At 36.5% G+C, this 20930-nt stretch overlaps 1 protein-coding gene across 1 annotated transcript in view; it reads right to left on the reverse strand.

Annotated features, from left to right (window-relative positions):
- Positions 1 to 1102: 1102 nt before the first annotated feature.
- Positions 1103 to 20930, reverse strand: part of WASF1 (WASP family member 1) — a 28300-nt gene continuing 8472 nt past the window's right edge. Inside the window, exons 2-8 of the mRNA XM_035564800.1 lie at positions 17519 to 17653; positions 9666 to 9819; positions 8840 to 8957; positions 7864 to 8036; positions 5611 to 5790; positions 3651 to 4288; positions 1103 to 2018 (exon numbers count right to left, since the gene is read on the reverse strand). Coding sequence (XP_035420693.1) covers positions 1861 to 2018; positions 3651 to 4288; positions 5611 to 5790; positions 7864 to 8036; positions 8840 to 8957; positions 9666 to 9819; positions 17519 to 17653 — 1556 coding nt within the window. The 3' untranslated portion in view covers positions 1103 to 1860. The remainder of the gene's footprint in view (positions 2019 to 3650; positions 4289 to 5610; positions 5791 to 7863; positions 8037 to 8839; positions 8958 to 9665; positions 9820 to 17518; positions 17654 to 20930) is intronic.

Genomic DNA, 20930 nt, shown 5'->3' on the forward strand with positions numbered 1-20930 from the left:
AATGGCATCCCACATTTATTTATTGGGCCAGATTTGGCAATTTAGGATTGAGAACGAACACTATCAAATAATCATGCAGTGGTGCTTCAGACATCTTTTCTTTAAGAATTATGAGGAGCTATTAAGGACACGCGTGTTGCAAGTTAACTGAGAATGGCAGAATAAACCAGATGGCATTATTGCCTAGACAACTATCAAAGAAAACAGTGTATGGAGAAGAACTGCATCTATCATAATAAACACACAGACTCACAAATTGTGAGGATGTCTTTTCTCCTGCAAACACAACAAGGGCATTACTGTTGCAGTGGAAAATGTCTTCAATATAGGAGGCTGTGTAGAAAATTGCAGTGGAGCCTGAGATGGTGACAGCAAAGTTGGGAGGACTGCTGTAATGTATTCCTACTTGTCTGAGCTTCTGGAGTTTTGCCCAGTCCCAAGAGCAGGTTAATAACCACATGCCTCTGCAAATCGCTCTGCATCCTACAGAACACTTCATGTCCCACCTTCAGAAATCTTGTTCCGACTTTCAACACTATTTTCCCTCTATTATGTAATTCCATTTTCTAGGAGCAAAGTAGAGTGCTCTTGCAGCCTCTCACACTTCCGTTATCAAAAGGTTTTTGACTCTGTGCTCGGATTTGAAGGAGTTATTCCAGAGAACGGAAAGAAACACAAAAGCCTTGTAACTATTCAACATGCAGTACACTCCTAGGTAGCACTTAAAAATGACTTTGCAGTATTATCCACGTTCTTTGCAGTCTTTCACTGACCATGATTTTGACTGCTGCACCTCCCCTTTCTCAAGATACATCAATGGTAAAGCTTCAAAAAAACACTTAATATAGCTCACAAGTTCCCACTTTTTTCTTTTCTTTTCTTTTTAAACTAACGGATCACAGTAAGATTTCATCTTCTTGTAGATATGCATATACTTTTATCATCAGATGATGCATTTTCTTGTTTAACACAGGCCCTTTGATAAAGTATACAGTACTTACCCTAACTTTGCAGACCACAGATTAGATCTGAAATCCAAGTATCCCTCAGTTATAGCAGTGAAAAGCAGGTTTCACTGAAAAAGCAACAACCAGGAACATTTAAAATGAACCATTTATTAAATCAAACTGTTATTTTAACAGTTACATAAGTTACACAGCATGTTTAAGTCAGAAGATTTCACAAAGAAAAAAAAATTAAACTTTTATTATGCAGGCAAAAATAGTACCACACAATATGTACCTGGGAGGGAAGAAGGGAAAGGGAATCTCTAAACATTCAAATAAGGCCATAATTATTTAAAAACAACAATAAAACAATAATAAAAACCCCCAAATCCATTTTCCTTTCAGTGTGTTCAGTGCTGCTAACTATATGTACTTTTAGTGTACAGATGTAATTGAGGCAGTGATATCTTGATAGCTAGGTTTAATGTTTTTAAAACATTCTAGAAGTGGAATAAGGCTCATTACTACATACAGCTGCCCTCGGAATGTCAATCTCAGTTGCCTTCATTAACTTAAAATTCACAAAGTGCACAGTTAAGATATGCCAAAAAATTGAAACTGCTACTCTAACAACAGCTGCCCATGCTTAATACTTAGTGGTCTATTGGAACAAAGTACGTTCCTTCAAAAAAAAAAAAAAAAAAAAAAGGATGTGTAATAAAAGCCACTGTAAAACATTTAGTTTCAAAGATGCACTAAGAGTTTTTTGTAAACTGAAAAGTAGAAAAACATGGATTAATTATGTAAAGAAAAGAATACAAAAAACACTAGAAATGACCATCAAACTTTCAAAGAACAAGCACCACAATGGACATTAGCATTCGATTTTGTAGTGTACAGCAATGTATTAGTTTTACTCTAACCAATCCACTTCATCAAATTCTGAATCATCTTCTGAATCACTGTATTCCACAGCAATGCGACGAGAAAGTATAGTAGCAACATCATTCTCAATACGCTCATGTTTAGCTTCTTGTTCACGTTGCTCTTCAACTTTGCGCAGCTGAATACCTGAAGAACATCAAAACACAACAGTGTTACTTACTATCCTTCTTTATCATTAAAGAAGGCATTTAGCTCCTGACTCACAAAATGCTTTGCAAGCAAAAATGATGGATGAGGACACTGTCCTCCTCAGGTGGAAGTTCTCTGTCAGAACTGCTGTAGCAGACATGACCATCAGTCTTTCTACTGCTTCTGATTCCCCATTAAAAATACATCGACGCTTTTTAGTACCATTCTAAGTGATTAAGCTGTTTTACTATTTGCTTTTCCAAACATTTTTTATACTCTCTCTTTGTGGTTTCAATTAAATGTTACAGCTATTTGAGTATCCTAACAAGATAGGATTTCTTGTAACTCAGTTTTGACCATGTAATGGCCTATTTTGAGATAAAATATTACTTAAGGGTGAAACACAAAGCAGAAATAACATACTGATAAAGTTAAAATGCCAGTAACTTAGTTAAAAACATGGCAGATATCATATACTTTGGGATTTATATTCACAACACTATATATTGACACCATCTAAATATGACCTAAATTCTGTACTTAATAGGCTCTGTTGTCAGCCGACAGTACATATACTTAGTTGGAATTTAAGCTATGGTAACTTAAGCCTCTGTTTCTTGTGCAAGACTTGGTCAAAAGCTTTTTCAGGGCTCAACTGTGTCAGAAGGCACTTCTTTTTTATTTTATTTTTTAAATTTTTGCTGATGTTTTCTACTACTGTTGTATTTAAATATTGTTGGTTGGAAACAATACTTCTTTATTCAAATGTTATCAACTCACGTGCATATGGATGCTTTCAAAATTATTCTGAAATAGTGTTATAGTCTATCTACAGATATTACAGTACAATACAGATTCTGTACTGTGGTGTAGATGCATGGGAAAAACAGAACAGTGCAGTATGAGAAACGTTTGAGAAAGATTTACCATTCAAAGATACCACACAGTCAAACAACAGCGCTCATAGTGCAGCAGGGATTTTTCTGGCCATAGGCTGAAACGTACAGCTTGTACAACCAGCTCCTTCCCTAGATGATCAGGAAAACATTGCCCTGCAGCTCTGCCACTCACTTGTGCTTTGCCAGCAGGGGACTGTGCAACCGTTCCACTACTGTGCTGAGACATGTCAAAATTAGATTCTTAACAGCTCAAGTCTTCAGCAACAATTTCTGATTGTCATTTAGATGTCGCTGTAATATGCTGATAATATCAAAATTGAAACGTCCATTATCTATTCTGCTTTTATCTAGCAGTCTGTGGAAAACCAATGTTTTTGTCTTCTACACGATCTGTAGGCTATCAGAAACAGGTACATTTCCAGGCAAACAGAAATGAAGAGATAATCTTCATAGACCATCTATAAACACATGTACAGCTTTTTAATCTAACTTTAACAGAAAACCAGTTTTGCCATCCAAACTAAAGATCTGATAAGTGCCGTTACAAGCTGAAAAAAGTATCTGTCTGCTTGGCAATGTACACACTGTAGAGAACAGAAAACAGAAAGAGTTAACAAGTGCTCCTTTAAACTAACTTCTTACAGGTGAAATGTTCCATCTTTCAAAGATGATGCATATTTAGTACGCTTCCGAGAACATTCTTTTTGTTGCTTATTAGCCAAAAAATTACCTTTTCGTATTGCTTCCAGCAGAACGCTTCTAGCATCACTGATCACAGGAAGAGTTGAAGGATGGCGTTTGGGTTCAGGAGCAGGAATCACTTGGGCTGGTGGAGATGGAGGCATCAGGGGGGCATGAGGGCCAGGGACAATGGTTGTGGGAGGAGGGTGCAGAACAGGGGGAGGGTGAGAAATGGCTGCAACCGTGACAGGAGAGGAGGGTCGAATGCCAGGAGGAGGCAAGGGAGGAGGTGGGGGTGGTGGAGGAAGTCCTTGTACTTCACCTTGGGGAGGAACTGGGTGAACTGGTACAGCTTCACACACTTGTGCAGCTCTAGTGACAGGGGGAGAGGGCTGTGCTAGGGGAGGAGCAATTGGAGGTGGAGCTGGATGTAGGACTCCAGGAGCTATCTGGAGAGGTGCTGGTGGAGGTGGCACGGCTGGAGCCTGCAGAGCAGCAGCAGGAGGGGGTGGAGGAGGTGGGACTGGGGGGGGAGGAGTGGAGGTCATTGCAGCTCTTAATGACGAAGTGGACAAAGCAGATGGAAGAGGTGGTGGTGGTGGAGGAGGAGGAGTGGGGCTCACAAACACGGGTGTTCTGCCTGTTGCTGGTGATTGAGGACGGTTTTCTACCAAGCCAGGTGTGGAACTGAAATACACAAAAACAGGACAAAAGTTATTAGAGCTGGAAAGAACAGTAAGAGATTCATTTCTGCAACTTAAGAATATTGAACACTGCCCATTAAAGTGTTATGTGCTATGAAAATTTCAAGGTATTTGTACTTCACATACAAAGAAAGCTAATTCTCAATACAGAGTATGCATCAGTCTTCCAACAGACCTTTGCTCACATCCAGCTATTAACTAAGTTTATACAAAACTGCATCTTTATCAGATGTTTCCTGTGCCAAGTATTACTCTCCCCTTCCATCCCTAAATTAATCCAAGTTATTTACCCGAGGTAAGGAAATTAGCAGTTGATTAACTGCTGTAATCCACAGACCTTAAACCAAATCAACCAACAACCTCAAAGCACTACAAGCAGTGAGAAAGAGTTGAAATAAAAAAACGTATTTAAGATTTGATAACAGGGACAGTGAGGCTTATATCAAAGGTCATCAACTGTACCTACAGAGAGGTATATTTATATGCTACATACTCATTATTGTGCAATGAATAGGCAATCAAAGAAAACAAATGGGAACAGTACAACTGCTTTCCTGAAAGAGTACTAGAGTATTTATTTCAGCTGCTGTGGTAAAACTAATCTAAAGAGCATTGCATTCCTGTGTGTATTCTCCTGAGCGCTAAAAAGACATTCTTTTCAAGAGACTAACATCTCGCTGATGTAACAACTTAACTGTCCTGTATTCCAAGTTGTATGTACCTGACCCTACACTAAGATTTTGAGTATAAGAAACAGGGGAGTGAAATATTCTAAGTACGTATCCAGTTCCAAAAAACCATAGAGAAATAGAAAATTAAAACAACTGAGAAAAAAAATGTCATTGTAATTTAGCAAATGTAATGAATGTAATAATGAATATATAGTTTCATCATTGGACCTTCTTACCACAACATTTTCTTCCTTTCATATATGCTGAAACACAGCTCAGTAGTACAAATGTTAGATTTCCAGACTTTCAAAATTCCAGTGATAAATCCTGAGATTCCACCATCATTCAGAAAAACATTTTCTAAACGGTTTCCCTCAGAATGTGACATAGTCAAAACATTGATGGTTAGGTGGGGCCTGTCTCCAAAATCCCACACTATGAGATTTAGATTTTAACTCCTCTCTCCCAACTCCTACGTGGCCCTGAAGCTGTGGAGATGTAAGGACTATGGACTGACACAGAATGTGTGTACTGCCTGGGCTGCATAGAAGTAACATGAATAACTATTAGTGAGTGGGGTGGTGGGAAACTAAACCTCCCCAGTAAATTTGCATGTGGCTTGATCACTCCTTACCTAACACAAGGAGGCACAGGTTTCACATCTCCTGCTCCATGCATTGGAGGCGGTGGTGGTGGTTCATGTGGCCGGACCAACACGCGCTCCTCAGCTCTGTTCAGAAGTTCAGACATCTGGCTATAGGGTAATGCAGAAAGAGAATACGATCCATCCATATGGTCCACATATGCTTGAGATCTGTAGGAAAATAGCAAAAAAGTGGTCCAAGATAAGCTTTATTAAATCTAAATATTATTGCCCTCAGCTACTATTTTATGCTTCAGTTCTGGTTCTGAATTCAAAGATCTTCTCTTCAGCAATGTTGCGTATTATACTCTATGACTTTTTATAACACATTCCACCTTCCATGCCATTGCTTCTAGCAGCTCAAAGGCTAGAACTGATGTATCAGACAATTATGATATCTGAAATCTGGTTTTTGACAGATAGACAATTTCTAAGTGTGTGATCTTACTGTTCATTAGTCACATTACTTTGAGTTAAGTAAACATACCAATACAATCTGAAATATATATATAACAGACAGTACTATGCAACAGGCATTACACTTCGTAATGGTTTCAACTCCTCAATCCCTAGATATGAACAACCACATTCTTTTACAACATTCATGAACCATCAAGTGGTAGGATTTACAACTTGAGTAATTTAGCTGAACTTGTCAGAGGTTCTATATTCCAATATATATGGAGAACATACTACTTCAGACCTAATACTTTGTAGCTATACAACAGATAATCTAAAGGTCTACTATGGCGTAGCAGCAGAAAACACAGCTATATACAAAGACAGCTTAAAATGATTCAACTTACTTGTTAATGACAACTTTTGACACTCCTTAAGGACCTGATCAGTTAGGAAATTTTAATCAACTACTCAATTAAAAATATTAGTATCTGTCCAAAATTTTCTATTAAATTTAGATGACACATGTTTACGAACACTGTCCAACATTTATAGTGGTACTCATGTTTCCACATACTGCGACCACTGACTGTAGTATCTACGCCTATTAAATCCTCAGGGGGCAAAGCTCTTACTGTGTTGAAAAGCACTGTGCTGTTCTGTATCTGAACATCTTCTGCACTGGGAGTGCTCCCAAGCACTACAGCATTATTCATAATTTCATTACTGCTACTGAGATAATGGTCCTGGACAAAAAAGGACTCCTGCAACAAGTGTATCTAATATGGAATCTGGTGTACAACACAAAAAAATGACAGCAGGCAAGTGTTTCTGTCAACTACTTGACATAGCAGTTTACAAAAACAAGACACCACAAAGCTGTTCCCAGACAAATGCTCATTGCCATAACTTGAGTAGTACCCTACTGCCTGAACTGAGACCATTTTTACTTTATGAACTCAAAGAGACAAGTTTTCTACAAGCAAGTTTTTCCATTTTTCAGACACAAAACACTGTCACCTACAGCTGTTACAATCATTCACTGCTACGCTTAAGTTTGTTTGAAAGCCTTATAGAGTTAAACAAAATACTCCCTTGGCCAGTGAAGGAAAGAGGATTTAAAAAAAAATATTTTTTTTTGGAGAACAACAAATCAATTTTAACAAAACAAAACAAAAAAAAAGGCAAACCAACCCTCCAAATCCACCTCCCCCTCAAAAAAAACCAAACAACAACAACAAAAAAAACCTGCTAACATTATTTGTCAGCCTTCTTTTTTTCTCAGATGATAGAATCAACTTGCTTTTGGACAAGCACCACAAGAGGAAACACAGGAGGTGTACCATGTAAAATGCTGCTTTTAGCCACCTGCAAATATGTGCTGTGAAATGAGAATCCAACAGGTTGGATTTCATAATAGACTGTAACCAGAAACATCAATCAAATCTTGGATTTGCTCATGAGTAAAGAGAAGCTCAGCAATTGCATCCAAGTTCCAAGCGGACATTTGTTCACATCACACCCACCATATAGTCTTGGCAGTGTCTGCTATAAGAAAGATCAAGAGACTGGAATAATAGGGATTTTGTAGGTCAAGGCTGGAATGTAGGGACTACACTTCCTTCAAGTCACAGACGGATGACTCCAGTAACACGATAACAACACCTCTTTAAAAGATACACTGGCTGAGAATTTTAAAACTGATTTTTGATAGAGCTAAATCAATGATTTTCAATGCATTTCAAGAACAGCAGTAGCATCTCATCATCTAACATTCCTCGAGCATGTTTGCTATATACTACAAATATCTATACTTAATATAGGATAGAAAAAATAAAGAGTAACCTTGATTCAAAATGTGAAGCTGGGCCATTAGCAACTTCAATATGCTTATGTAAGAGGTTAGCATCGTCTTCTGCGAGCTCCGGACCTTGGGCTAACTTCTGCCACTCCCTCCGTCTGTCATGAGGTGCCCTTGGCACTTTTTCTGGTTCATGAGGACGATCTAGATTTTTCTGCTGTAGGAGAGTTGTGCAAAAAAGAAAATGACAACTAAGACAGTGTTTTTAAATTAGTTGCATTTAAACATCAGCCACAAAATAATGAAAAACAATCCCATTCAAGTGCAAGAAAAAAAATATAATTTCAGTCTAAACATGATATGTAAACCAAAAAGCCTTGTAAGAGACAGAAGCTTCAATTTAATATATAATTTGCTCAATAATACACTGAAAAATAATTGCACAAATAGCTTCTTATACTGTCTGAAATAAAATTCCAGATCAATTATATTTGTTGTCTCTGTGTTGAAATATACAAAATAATGGTGAAACAGAAAGTAGCATTGCCTTTTCAAGATTATTTGATTTTAAGAAAATATACACCAATTACTCAATTCCTACCAATTTATTCCTAGTTTAGAGTAAACCTATTTATAAGGATTTCATTTTTTTCTCCGTCTGTGAGGCTGTCAGGTTTGTACTATAAAAAAGTGGTCTAGTGGAATCCCTTATTCTTGCTGTAGTCCTTTTTCTCTTTGTTGAGCTAGAAGACTTCCATGTTCTGACCAACATGCTGTTACATTAAGACAGCATAAAAGCTCTAGGCCCTTCCATATTATTTTATTATTAAATATTTATGTTAAACTTGATGGCACTGAATGAATACAAGTAATTTTAGTTGAATGAAGAGAACCATAATTGTCTCTGTAAAGTTTGAGTTGCTATTAATAGCATAAACAAAAATGTACCATATGTGCAAGTAAACCCTTTACAGGAAAAAAAACCAACAATCAGAAGCTATACAAAGATAACATATATACCTTCTGCTTCCTCTTTTCCTTTCTTTTGTCCTCAGTGTCCTGCAACATTTTTTCCTTCCACAGGTCAAAGAAGTATGAAGGATTGGTATAAAACTTCAAACCCTCTTTTCCATCATCCCTGTAATACAGTCACCCGAACAGGACATGCTGTTTATTTGACAACACATGAATTCAAACATTAAGGCAAAATAAAGGCATATTATGGAACACCTAGTATCCCAGGCATATATCAGTACCCCTGATATATTTTGCTGATGATGAACATTAAAAAGATGAACACCGAACTCCTATGCCATCAGTCTTTACCATCTTTCTTTGTGTTCAAGGTCCCAATTTTAGACAAGTAACTAATACAAATTGTAGTTAAAAAGAGTATCCTAAATAAGTGAACTCCCAGTTCAATAACTTAAATCTTGCTCTACAAATTTTAAGTAAATTTGAGTGCTAGTGTTGCAACTACTGATTTAAATTAGCTTTGGATCAGCAGACAACATTCACTTCCATTAAAAACCTTTCTTTCTACATATTTAACCACTTGTTTTCTTCACTTCTCATCCATCATCATTTACATGGTTTAATATATACAAATCAAAAAGACTTTTTATTACCATTGTTAGATTAGGGTAAAATCTGAGTAAACTTGAGTAAGGTTTTAACACTTAAAATGTCTTCTGCTGCCTGTATTCCTCAAGCAGCTTCATAGTTTTCTGGTGTGGCTCCTCAGATATTCAAGTGCTACTCAACATGAGCAAAGTGACTGAATATAGCGTCTTTATTACAAAAAAATCAGCTAGAAATTGGCTTTGATTTTTTTTTTTACACTAACCTGTAAGGGGTGAGAATGTTAAGTGGAGGAGGCTGCTCACAAATGTCGTAAGTTTCTTGCAAAGGAATAGGCAGAGTTTTGCGGTCAAACAGCTGCTGATCTTGAATTGTGGAACTGCGGAAAGCTTTCCTCATTGTAATGTCCTGCAATGACACTGAAAGGGGATATTGCCGTTTTAATAAAAAAGGCCAAAGATAGTTTATTTGGTTTAATCTGGAATTGCTTAATGACAGTTAGAATGTAAATATTAAGCATTATGACTATTATCTTATGTGCAGCACGAATGCATGTTCAGCAAATATAAATTCATCTAGCACTACTGCCATGGCAAGATACTGTCAGATTATGTGAAGAACATGTTTGTAATGTTCTAGTTCATTACCCTTTATTTAGCTTCCTAGAAAACTTTTGCTCACCTGGACAGATTATCAGAACTCTCTCTCTCCAAAGTAGTTCAACAAATTGCTTAACGTAGCCATAAAATACAATTCTGTAGTTCAGAAATACCCGATAGCATCTACCAACTCCATTTCATAATCCTTTTAGCACTAAAACATCACTCTCTGTTTTGAGGTGATTTTACCTTTGTCTGTCATTAACATTTCTGTTCCTTGCATGTAGGCAGCAGCTCGTCCAAAGGCCCATCGAGATGCCAAACCAGCAAATCACTTAAACTTCTTCTACTGATATCAGTGAGTTTTAATGGAAGGTGACACTTTGTTCCAACACATGAAAGTAGTCAAATGCTGTTTTTTTAATCAGACTGTTTAACTGAGATGAGACCACTCTGTTTAATTCAGGTGAGACACCTTGAGTTTTTAAGTACACTAAATTAGGAATATCAATGATCATTATGTAAAATTCAAAGGAAAAATAAAACTAGATGAATTCAATAGATTAAACAGGGACTTGAAACATATTGACCTTCTGTTGCTAAAGCCTGCCTATATTTTTCTACCTCGCAATCACTGAAATTTAGAAAAAGATCAATGGAAAAGTGACTACTTGATGAAACCTACACCTTCAACTCCTGGAACAGGATACCTGTTCAGTGTCACGTTACTATTTCTCCATGATGGTCATTTACTACTTCTGTGAAGCCCACGTGTGTCTCAAGACTTACTTTGTAGCCTCTGTCAAATAAGCTAAATAAGTCGGCAGCCTTTTTCACTGGTTCAGATATTTTAAAAAGTAAAATAAAATCACAAACAACTGATATTGAAAGCAGGCAATTTTATAACACGATACAAAGAGACCATTTTCATTACATTCATTTCATTTATTAAGAAATATATCTACGTGTGTGTGTGTATAAAATAAACATATATATATATTTATGCTGACAGTAGTGCCGGTTTACCCAAGATGAGAGGATGCCTCCCCCATTTCAATTATTTAGAGAAAATCACTAGGGTCTTTTGCAACTATTTTTTTTTTTAAAGACTACATTGACTTAAGCCAAAAGCTGTGTTTACTCTGTTTCCTGTAACACATACAAGTGTCTGTGCATAAACACCCAGGCAGAGCTGGATTTCTATTGTATAATCACAAAGAGACAGAAGGCAGGATTTTTTCCAGAGGGCTTGCAATTCATGGAATGTTCTCTCTTCTTACCTAAATGTATTAGCAGCATCCTTTGTGAGGCTAAAGATAGGATTTATGTGATTTTCAGTTTGGCTTTTGAAGTTTATTGCAGTTGGCAAGGTTGTGTGTGCTGGAGAAGTTTGCTCCTCTTTACCCTTAGATTGTATTTCATTACAGTATCTTTTATTCTTTTAATACCTTTAATTAGCTGCTCAGAAGCCTTTTTAAGTGTGTGAAAGAAGTGTTATAATGTACAAATACCAGCTAGGAGTCTCAGTTTCTACAGGTATTTTTGTACTCATAAATAACCATACATATTTTGTACCTGTCATGAAGTACATGGTTTTTTTGCTGGCAAAAGTTCACAAATAAAATAAAAGAACTAGGGTTTGCCTAATCTAAAAACCCATATTTTATTTTTATTTTTTTAGAATCTTTTATGTTTTAGCTGTTTTCCAGGTTGCTAGTTTTGCAAATCTTACCAAACATACTTGTTCAGAGTTGCCTGGCAATCTTGCAAGTCTTTAACTGCCTGTTATTTATTGGAGACTATGCCAGTAAAAAAAAGCAAGTTAGCATACTTCACTTTGAACCTGTCAACATTCTGAAAGCAATTAAATAAATTTATTGTACTAAATATGAATTCAGTTCTTTGTTTCAATATTAAAATATTCACAGGGTATGTGACACCATATTATTGAGACATTCATTATTCTATAAACTCCTTATTTGCATTCCATACTTGATCTCTAGTGAGCAAATACAGCTGGGCTTGTTCATAATCTCCATTTTCTTATTTTAATTTCCACTTTTTAAAAACATGTACAAGGGAACATCACACCCGAGGATAATCAATCAACAGCCAGTAAGTGTAGATTACTTCCTCTCTACTAGGCTAAAGAGCAAAGATCTTCAGAGAAAACACACACTGCTGAATTCCAAACAGCCAAAAGCATTTCCTGCATTGATATTCAGTGAAAGGTATTCAATGAAAAGCATTCCATTATTCAAAACAACTGACTAAATTATGACATTATTAAGGAAATGAAAGGGCACAGAACACAAAATACTGAGAATTATGACAAAATACTGATATAACTAGCCTACAGAAAGGGATTGGGTAAATGACATGTTGCAAACACAGGATATGACCCTGGGCACCGTATATAACCACAGTTTGGCTCACAAAGCCGCTTGTTTAGCTTGCCAGCTGGCTAGGAAACAGCAGCACCATGTGTGTGGCTTCCCACCTCCAGGGTGGGAAAAAACGTGAGAACCTGGCTGGTCATCTGGCCACTTAGCTTTGGCTGAGTGACAAATTAGCACAGTGAGAGAGCAAACGGGTTGTATGTGTGAATTCAGGTGTGGGGAGATGGGCAACACTGAAGGAGGAGTTAGAAATGCTGCAGGGATTTAACTTGATGCTGATAAATTTGAGTCTCCAGTTGCCTAACTCCTAATCAGCACCGAAGTCTTTGTATGGCCCAAGATCTTATATTTTGTATGGCTACATTTCTCCAAAAGTCCATCTGTTACACCACTTGTGCTTACTGCTATGTACAAAAACCAGGGTCTATATTTCCTTAAAAGCTGAGGTGCTCACAGTTTAGTTAAACACCCATTCAAGACTCTGAATAAATGCCAGTTTATCTTTTCTTTATCTGTTCTTGCGACAGTATGAAAAGACCTATTCTACCACCCAGTCTAACTGTCTCTAACCACAATACTTTCCATGTAATTAAGAATTATTTATCTCAGAAAGCTAAACCACCAAGATTTTGTACACTTGGTTTTGAAAAAGATCTAAGTCCATTTTTATTCATAAACCAAAGCAAACTAGAAAAAAAACAGGTATTTAAATTACACTTGAATAATACACAATAAAAAGCTTTCTTCTGGGCTGAACTACAATGAAATATGAATATGTACTACTGATATGGCTTTTAATAATGCTTTACCTCCCATTAAGCCTCTCTTCAGATTTCTCTCCTCTTAGTATCATTAAAATGCAATCCTCAATTTGTAGTAGAAGTTAGGTACAAAGCACATCAGCGTACTGACAGAAAGTAACTACTTTTACATTTCAAAGATATTAAATATTACATTTTATCTCACCATAAGAAAAATTGTTAAAGACACCAGATGTTTTATTCATTTAAACTCAATCCAACATACAAAATAATATATGTTCCTTTTAGAGCTCTCTCTACACTTTTTGCAGAATTTCATCCTGAAAACTTTAAGACCATGACCTTTTGAACGTCACAGCTATATCTCCTTGCAGAATTGAACGACTATGAGAAATTATATACAAATCAATGGATTCAGTTGCCTACGGTTCCCTTCCTCTGTTCAAAAATTTACCAGTGATTTGAAAAGCGCATGGGAGAAAGAATGACAATGTAAATATCTAATGGACATCATGGTCTTAAGAACCCAATTAAAAATAATTAATGGGGGTAGGTGTTCCTGTGTTTTTTGTTGTTGTTGATGTTTGGTTTTTTCTCCTGAAAATTTTCATTAAAGATTTGTGTGATTCAGTTCCTGAAGACAGTGCAATCCTGAAGTCTGATTTCCACTTCATATATATATATATATAAAATATATAACGATTCAAAAAATATATAAATATAAATAAATAAATGTATATGTTACATATAATGATTCAACTTCACCAAAGCCTAGAACCTCACACCTACCAGGTTTCTCGCCCATCAGAATACTTCTGACTAGTCACTGCAGGTCTAATACTTGCTAAGCTGAGAGATAGCTTCTCCAGGATAGAAACTACTTCCCTATGGGCTTGTCCCCAAGACAAGCAATTCAAATGTTCTATCATACTAGTGAAAACAACAGCAGCTCAAGCACTTTTTGGATAGGGAATTTATGTACCTTAACTACTACACGTAAACAAAGAGGAGACACAAATCTAGAGCAATCGTTTTAGGAGGACTAAGAAGTTGCTCTAAATGCAGCACGTGGCACTAGGAAGCCCAGAGCAGCACGTGAGGGAACTGAATCACCCAGCTGCATCAAGCAGCGAATCTGCTGGTGGGTCTCAACAAAGCCGCTACATTATTCAACAAATGACATTTTGTCCACATCCCTCTTTATATACAAAGACCAAATTATGCAATATCATGGCTTTGACACTGCTCTATTGAGACTTGGACACACGAATTTAGAACTGATTTACTTACTAAATAACCCCCAAATTGAATCAAGGGCTAAGAAAACCGGAAGAAAAAGCAGAGAAGCAAAAGAAAGCAGCTGGAGCTCAGCCATCTGCCAGGATCTTTGAGAGGGACACACGCTCAAATCCAACATTCAGTTGCATGGAGAAGTGCCAAGAAAAGGGTCCTACTACACAGCTTAATTGAACAGTCTTTTTCTTTAGTTGACTTTGGTGGTAAATTTGTTTATGAATTAATTGACAACAGTGTTATTCTCCACGTTAATATGTTACATGTAGAGCTCTTGACCCAATTTTCATGTGCTCCCTCTTCTGAACTTTTATTACATTTATATGCAATTCACCAAATTCCTCTTCAGGAGGCTAGAGATGGTGAGCGAGCTGCCTCTACAACGGGATTTACTATCCTTTGCCCCGAGTCTCACAATGGGCTGACAACACTGATTTGAAAGTTAACCGAGTCACCCATTTTCCTAAGTACACAGACCACAGCTACTTTGTAGCTGCCAAGCAATTCTTCCATGACAGAAGGATTGTATGCCAGGAGTCAAGTTCTTCAGTACACAGTCTTAACCTTGGTTTCATTTGGTTTTATTCTTTCAGATATTGTAATAATTCTGAACGCTGAGAAAACACTCGGACTACTCAAAAATTCTAGAGCTTTTTTCTACTTTGACTCTACCAGAAACACTTTGTCAAGTATCTGAACCTTGTTCAGTGAATCTGACTTGTGCTGGTTTTGCTCGTGCTGCTTAGCTTTAAATGAATCTTAATTTTTTTCCTCTTGTGTAATAGCATTGGGCCCAAAGGAACACATTACATCTTTCATTACTGCCTGCTGGCAAAGAACTACCAAATGAGACTCATTTTGCAAGCATAGCCCATTTTGCACATGCTGTTAGCTGAATAGAAGTACTGAAATTTGCTTAATCCTTGCAGATTGGGTTAGGAAAGGTAAGAAAGGTAAATCCAAATGTCTTCTGCAAACCTTCATGCATTACAAGTTTCCAGCTATTTTAGCTCTGACCAAGACTAAAACAAGATCATTTGTGATAAACTACTAAATTTCAAGCCCTGAAGAGGATACTGAAGGTGAAAAGGTTTCCTGATCCCTGATCTTTACAGAAATAGAATGTCAGGTTTCCTCTCATCTCTTTTGCTCTCGTCTGGTGACTCATTCTGGACAGACTTTTGTGAATAAGGAACGCTGGGGATGGCTCAAGGACTGGCTGAAGGACTGGATATTCTTAGTTAATAAAAGCAGTCATTTAATAGCTCCTGATGCTGAGGACTGCATGTGTTCCTCCGAAGTACTAGCAGTCATTGCTCTTTCCACAGAATCACAGAATCTACAATTCTATCTCTTTTATGGAATGAGAGACAAATCCAGGGTATCAGATTCACATCACTATTAGCCGCTCTGGACTCGATCAAGTAGACCTCTTTGTAGCCCCGTTTCCTTTAATCAGTCTCTTTTCTTACATATGCAGCTTAGCAAATACATATGCAGTTCTGTGACAAGTTATTGATCTGGTGCTTTTGGTACTACAGACTATTTAAAAATATTTCTGGCAATTCTCTAACATCAAATAGGTATGAATATGTAGTTCTGAAACCTACAACCACACTTGTCAAAGGCCACTTACACTGTAAAGTACAAATTTCCATCTCACTATCCTGTAACATCCTTAAGACATTTCTGTATGACGGTCTCTTTATTTTCCTGGAATGTGAATGTTTGCCATGCCAGATGTGCCATATCACCATAAAACCCACTCTGATCTAAAAGAGTAACAAAGTTCTCTAGGGTAAACGTGGAAATGACATCAATACTCTAGAGTCTTGCAGCTGTTACAAGATTACAATGGCTGACAATTTGTTACTGTACACTAACAGATTTGTGTCATTATCTGATCATAGTAAACATGGTATTTTATTGGAAAAAGAGGTGTATGTGTATGATTTATGCTCAGTTGTCAAGAGACTTGGAAAATCCCATTAATGTAAGAATTCCCCTAGGCGAGTCATGGTTTTCTGGAAAATCTGCCACAAGCTGTGAACAGCTGTCTTTCAAAACCTGCTCTGAAATAAATGTCACACAAAGTACAGAATCTAAACTTCCTTAGCTTGATTTTTCTAATAGTGAAATTTCAACATAGGTAACAAAACAGCCTGAGAACATGCTCCTGGCTTGATGCTTTGTTGTTCCTGTATGACATGCCACCATCATACCAAGACATTTAGAACTGAAACAGCTTTCTATACTTTAAAATTGGGTCCCACAAGCAATCTGAAGTTATTTTTCATGACGGGATGTTGCTCAACTTTCCAGGTCTTAGCCATATAGTCTAGAATACCCTAAAACTGGGGTTACAGGACCTTTCATAGTTTCACCTGTAACCAGCAGATATCCAAGGAAGACAAAAAAGTGTCATGATGTTTGCATATTAGCTGGTCATTGTTCACAAAGTCCACGCATCATTTCAATCCCATAAAAATTCTATTTTATAAGCACTAGCCATATCCTATTGACTGTTAGAAGTACTTGTTTTCTCAATGCTACCAATCTTTATATTACTGAAAGCTATTTAGGAAGAATCCAAGGGAGTATATAGCATCATAAATGGAGTTATACAAGTTCATACAAAATATAAGATGGTATCAAGTTAAGTGCAAAAACCTTATCTGGACAAATGGTTACATCCCATGGGAATGAGTAGGAAAGTTACTAAGGAAAAGAATAAGCATGCATTCCCAGGAATTCCCATAATATTGCAATTTATTAATATTACTAAGACTAATATATAATACTACTGAAGAGACACAAACTCCTATAGCAATTTTTATGTAACGTTGTTGGCAACAGTAGTGTTCAGTAACCATGAAAATTTTGAGCTCAGAAAGCTGCTCAAGGCTATAAAAACAGCCAGTAGCAGAAACAGAAATGAACCTCACTTTCATGATGCTCTGCTCTGTGTTCATATAAATATAATTTAAGCTATTCTTATTTCTATTTCATGTATCAGTGATTTTAGGGGGACGAAATAAGAAATCTTCAATGCAGACATTAACTTACGTTCTTCTTCCTTTGGATCAAGTTGCGTAACACTGACAGATAGGCGATCCACACGTTCTTGTAGGGAGTTGACTCTAAATGAGAAACTGTGTGCTTCGTTGAAAAGTTCACCAAATATATCTTCAGCATATTTACCTAAAATAGGGGCGAAAGTACCACAGGATGAGTTTGCTTTTAGAAAGAGTTCTGATAATTATTCTCGTTAAATAAGTAAAGCTAAGGTGCGTGAGTATCAGCAGTAACAATCTGTACTTACTAAGGTATTTAAGAATGCTTCAGAAGAATAAATAAAAGTTAAATATTTAATTTATAATTTATTTATCATAAATGACATTTTATACTTTACAGAACAGACATACAGTTGGGTAAAACTGACTGAACTATGCTGATACCCAAAGAACTAGACTATTAGTTTCTTGGATATGTATAAAAGAACAACCTATAGCATCTGTATGAGCATTAACTGATCTTTCCAAGTGAATTTTATCTCAGCATTTCTCAAAATGGCATACAGCTTCCACTCCTACAGTTCAAAACACCTTTCAAAAATGAAAGAGCAGATGTCTACATCTAGGTTACTTAGAACCAGCCTATTCAAAAATACTCATTAAAAGAATGACTTCTACTTTGAAGGGTTAAAATTCTAGTAACTGACTAATTTATACTGAAGAAAAATAGTCTCCTTTGTTCACTTTGATGCACATCACAAATTTAGCCCAACAGACCAGGAGATTCAGGTATCATGAGAAAAGACTCAGTAACGATTTTTCTTCTACAGATGGAATGCTCTACAGAGTGCTTCTAATGCACCCTGAACTCAGCTTGAGTAGTCTGACAAAGCCACTGAAAAATGCATCAGGCTATCAAAATCTGTATCCACATTATTGAAACAACATGTGATAGCTTTTAAAATGTTCTATCATGCTGTACATATGTAATTCGTGTGCTGTTTGTGCACTTGCATTGGTTTTGGAAGTATAAATCTCACAAATTTCTAACTACCTAGTCTGCACACAAGTTCTCACAAGTACAGCAGGAAAAGCTATTTATGATATCTCTGCCTTCATTGCACAATAACTCTGGAAGTATACATAAAAATGAGGACACTTAAAGACATCAAAAGGACAAAAATTAAATCCCTACAGGTAGTGTGGAAACTAAGGATACCATGTGATGAGTACAAGGCCAGTACACAACCATTTATTAAGACTTAGGTAATGGCAATAAAAAACAGCACAAATAAACACAACAGAATGTAAAGGGAGATATTAGAAGACACGTACAAATGAAGAAAATAGAAAACATCACAAATTGTGGCATATTAAATGAGAAAAAAAAAAAAACTAGCCTGAGGAACAACTAGCGAACTACTAATAAACATTCCTTCAAACACATGAGGAACAAGAAAGCCTGCAAAGGATGCAAAGGAGTCTGTAGAGCCAACTGATAATGAAGGTATAAGAGGAGCACTCAGAGAAGACAAGATCACTGGAGACGAGCTAACTTCACACCTTCCACTGGTGTGGAAAGGAACTGGAGAGATCCTCATGCCAGAACTCTTCTTTGTGGGAGACTTGTCAAAGAAAATGAAGTGACTATATAAAAAGTAAAGAAAATAAATTGACAAAACGAACAGTAACTATTTGTAAATCTCCTTAATGCACACTGGAAGGTGGCAAGCACAACATTAAGTGTCAATAATTTTTTCATGGAATATCTTGAGAGCTTCAGGCCTGTAAACCTGATATCCGAACAAATTAGTATAAATCATTATGAAGAACTGAATTAGCAGCCACCTGGATGACTTGAGAAGAGTCAATACAGCTTTTGTAAAGGTAAGCCTCTGCTTACATTGCACACAGATGGAGTGCAATGATCTAGTTAGATTTCCAGGAGTTTTGAAAGTCCCTAGCCAAAGCTTTTTAGAAAAGCTTAACAGCCAGGGCATAAAAAGTAAGAGACATGGCACAGATAATAATTCCTCAAAAGGTATAAAACAGAGGATAGGAGTAAATAACTGGTCTTCACAGTTGAGAAAGGGAAGGCTTCATAGCTTTCTGTACTGGGATCTATGCTGTTCTAGATAACTGTAGATGACCTAAAAAAAGATTAAAGTTTGGCAGTGATACCAAGGCATGGAAAAGAAACACAGCATTAGCAAACACATAGAAATCCAGCTGGTTGAAGAGGCTTCCAAACTGGAAGCAGTTGAAGGCTGAGAGATTAGTAGGAGGAAAGTATCATACATGCTCATCTTGCTCTTATTCTTCTTGAGGCATCTGTTACTAGCCACAGTGAGAAGCAGATGAAAGGTACAGCTGGTCTTAGAACCGTATGTCTGAGGACTAGGCCACAGTAAAAGAGATGGAAAGTTAGTAACGTCTATTTAGCTGGCAACTCACCTAACACAAGACTTTCTAATATACGTCTTGAAACTCTGAAAAGTTTATGTTCTTTAACCTGTATCTGAAGCAAGAGAAATTACTTAAAAATGAGATCCACTAAGAGCAAGATTACTAAATTTTTAATATACATTTACTATAAACAGATTTAATCTTTCTGATAACATATTCAGATATATTCTAATTATTCAATTTAATTAGACAACTCATGTAATATTCAGAGACATACAAATTAAAATCAAGCATAAAATTTCACGTATAGATGTATTTGAAGGCTAGTTTGTTTTATCTATACCATTTAATCAGGCTTACAATTCATCTACCTCATTAATGAGCTCCAACTGCAAATAATCTGTCTCAAAATCTTTTTATTATTTTGCATACAGACACAAACACATTGCACAGAATAATTTGCCTGTGCTTATGAACATTAATCCTTGAATGGGAAATACATTAAAAACAACCTGTCGTGTTTGAAGTGGTATGCAACCATAATGTTGTCTCTACCTACATGCCTGTTGGCAGTCTTCTTTGTTTTTCGCTTGAAGCATATTGAACTAAATGAGTTTTCAAGCCAAACAAAACGTTTGCTTTTAGTGAAATGTGTAACTTCCATTCAACTGAATACTATGCATGAATGTATGTATACAAGACTTTTAATCCAGTATTTGTTTATTTTGATGTCTTTGTGTGTATTCCATATGAACGTATCTTCAATTTTGAATGATTTACAAAAGAGATGATGACAGGCGAAAACAGTGAACAAGCCAAAGTGTCACAAAAACTCACATAACTTACAACAAAATCTTAGAGTAAATAAAAACAAAAAACAAGAAATTCCAAACTCATTGGTAGGATGCTCAGCATTTAATAAACACAGTTGCTCACATTCCAATTAATGTATAGGTAAATAGGTTAGAATGGTAAGAATCAAGATTAATGTCATTACGTAAAATGAATAATTACCAAAGTATTATTAGCAGTGCAAATCACTTCCATCATTATGAGAC

Source organism: Cygnus atratus, chromosome 3, assembly GCF_013377495.2.
Source record: "Cygnus atratus isolate AKBS03 ecotype Queensland, Australia chromosome 3, CAtr_DNAZoo_HiC_assembly, whole genome shotgun sequence".
NCBI classification, from domain to species: domain Eukaryota; kingdom Metazoa; phylum Chordata; class Aves; order Anseriformes; family Anatidae; genus Cygnus; species Cygnus atratus.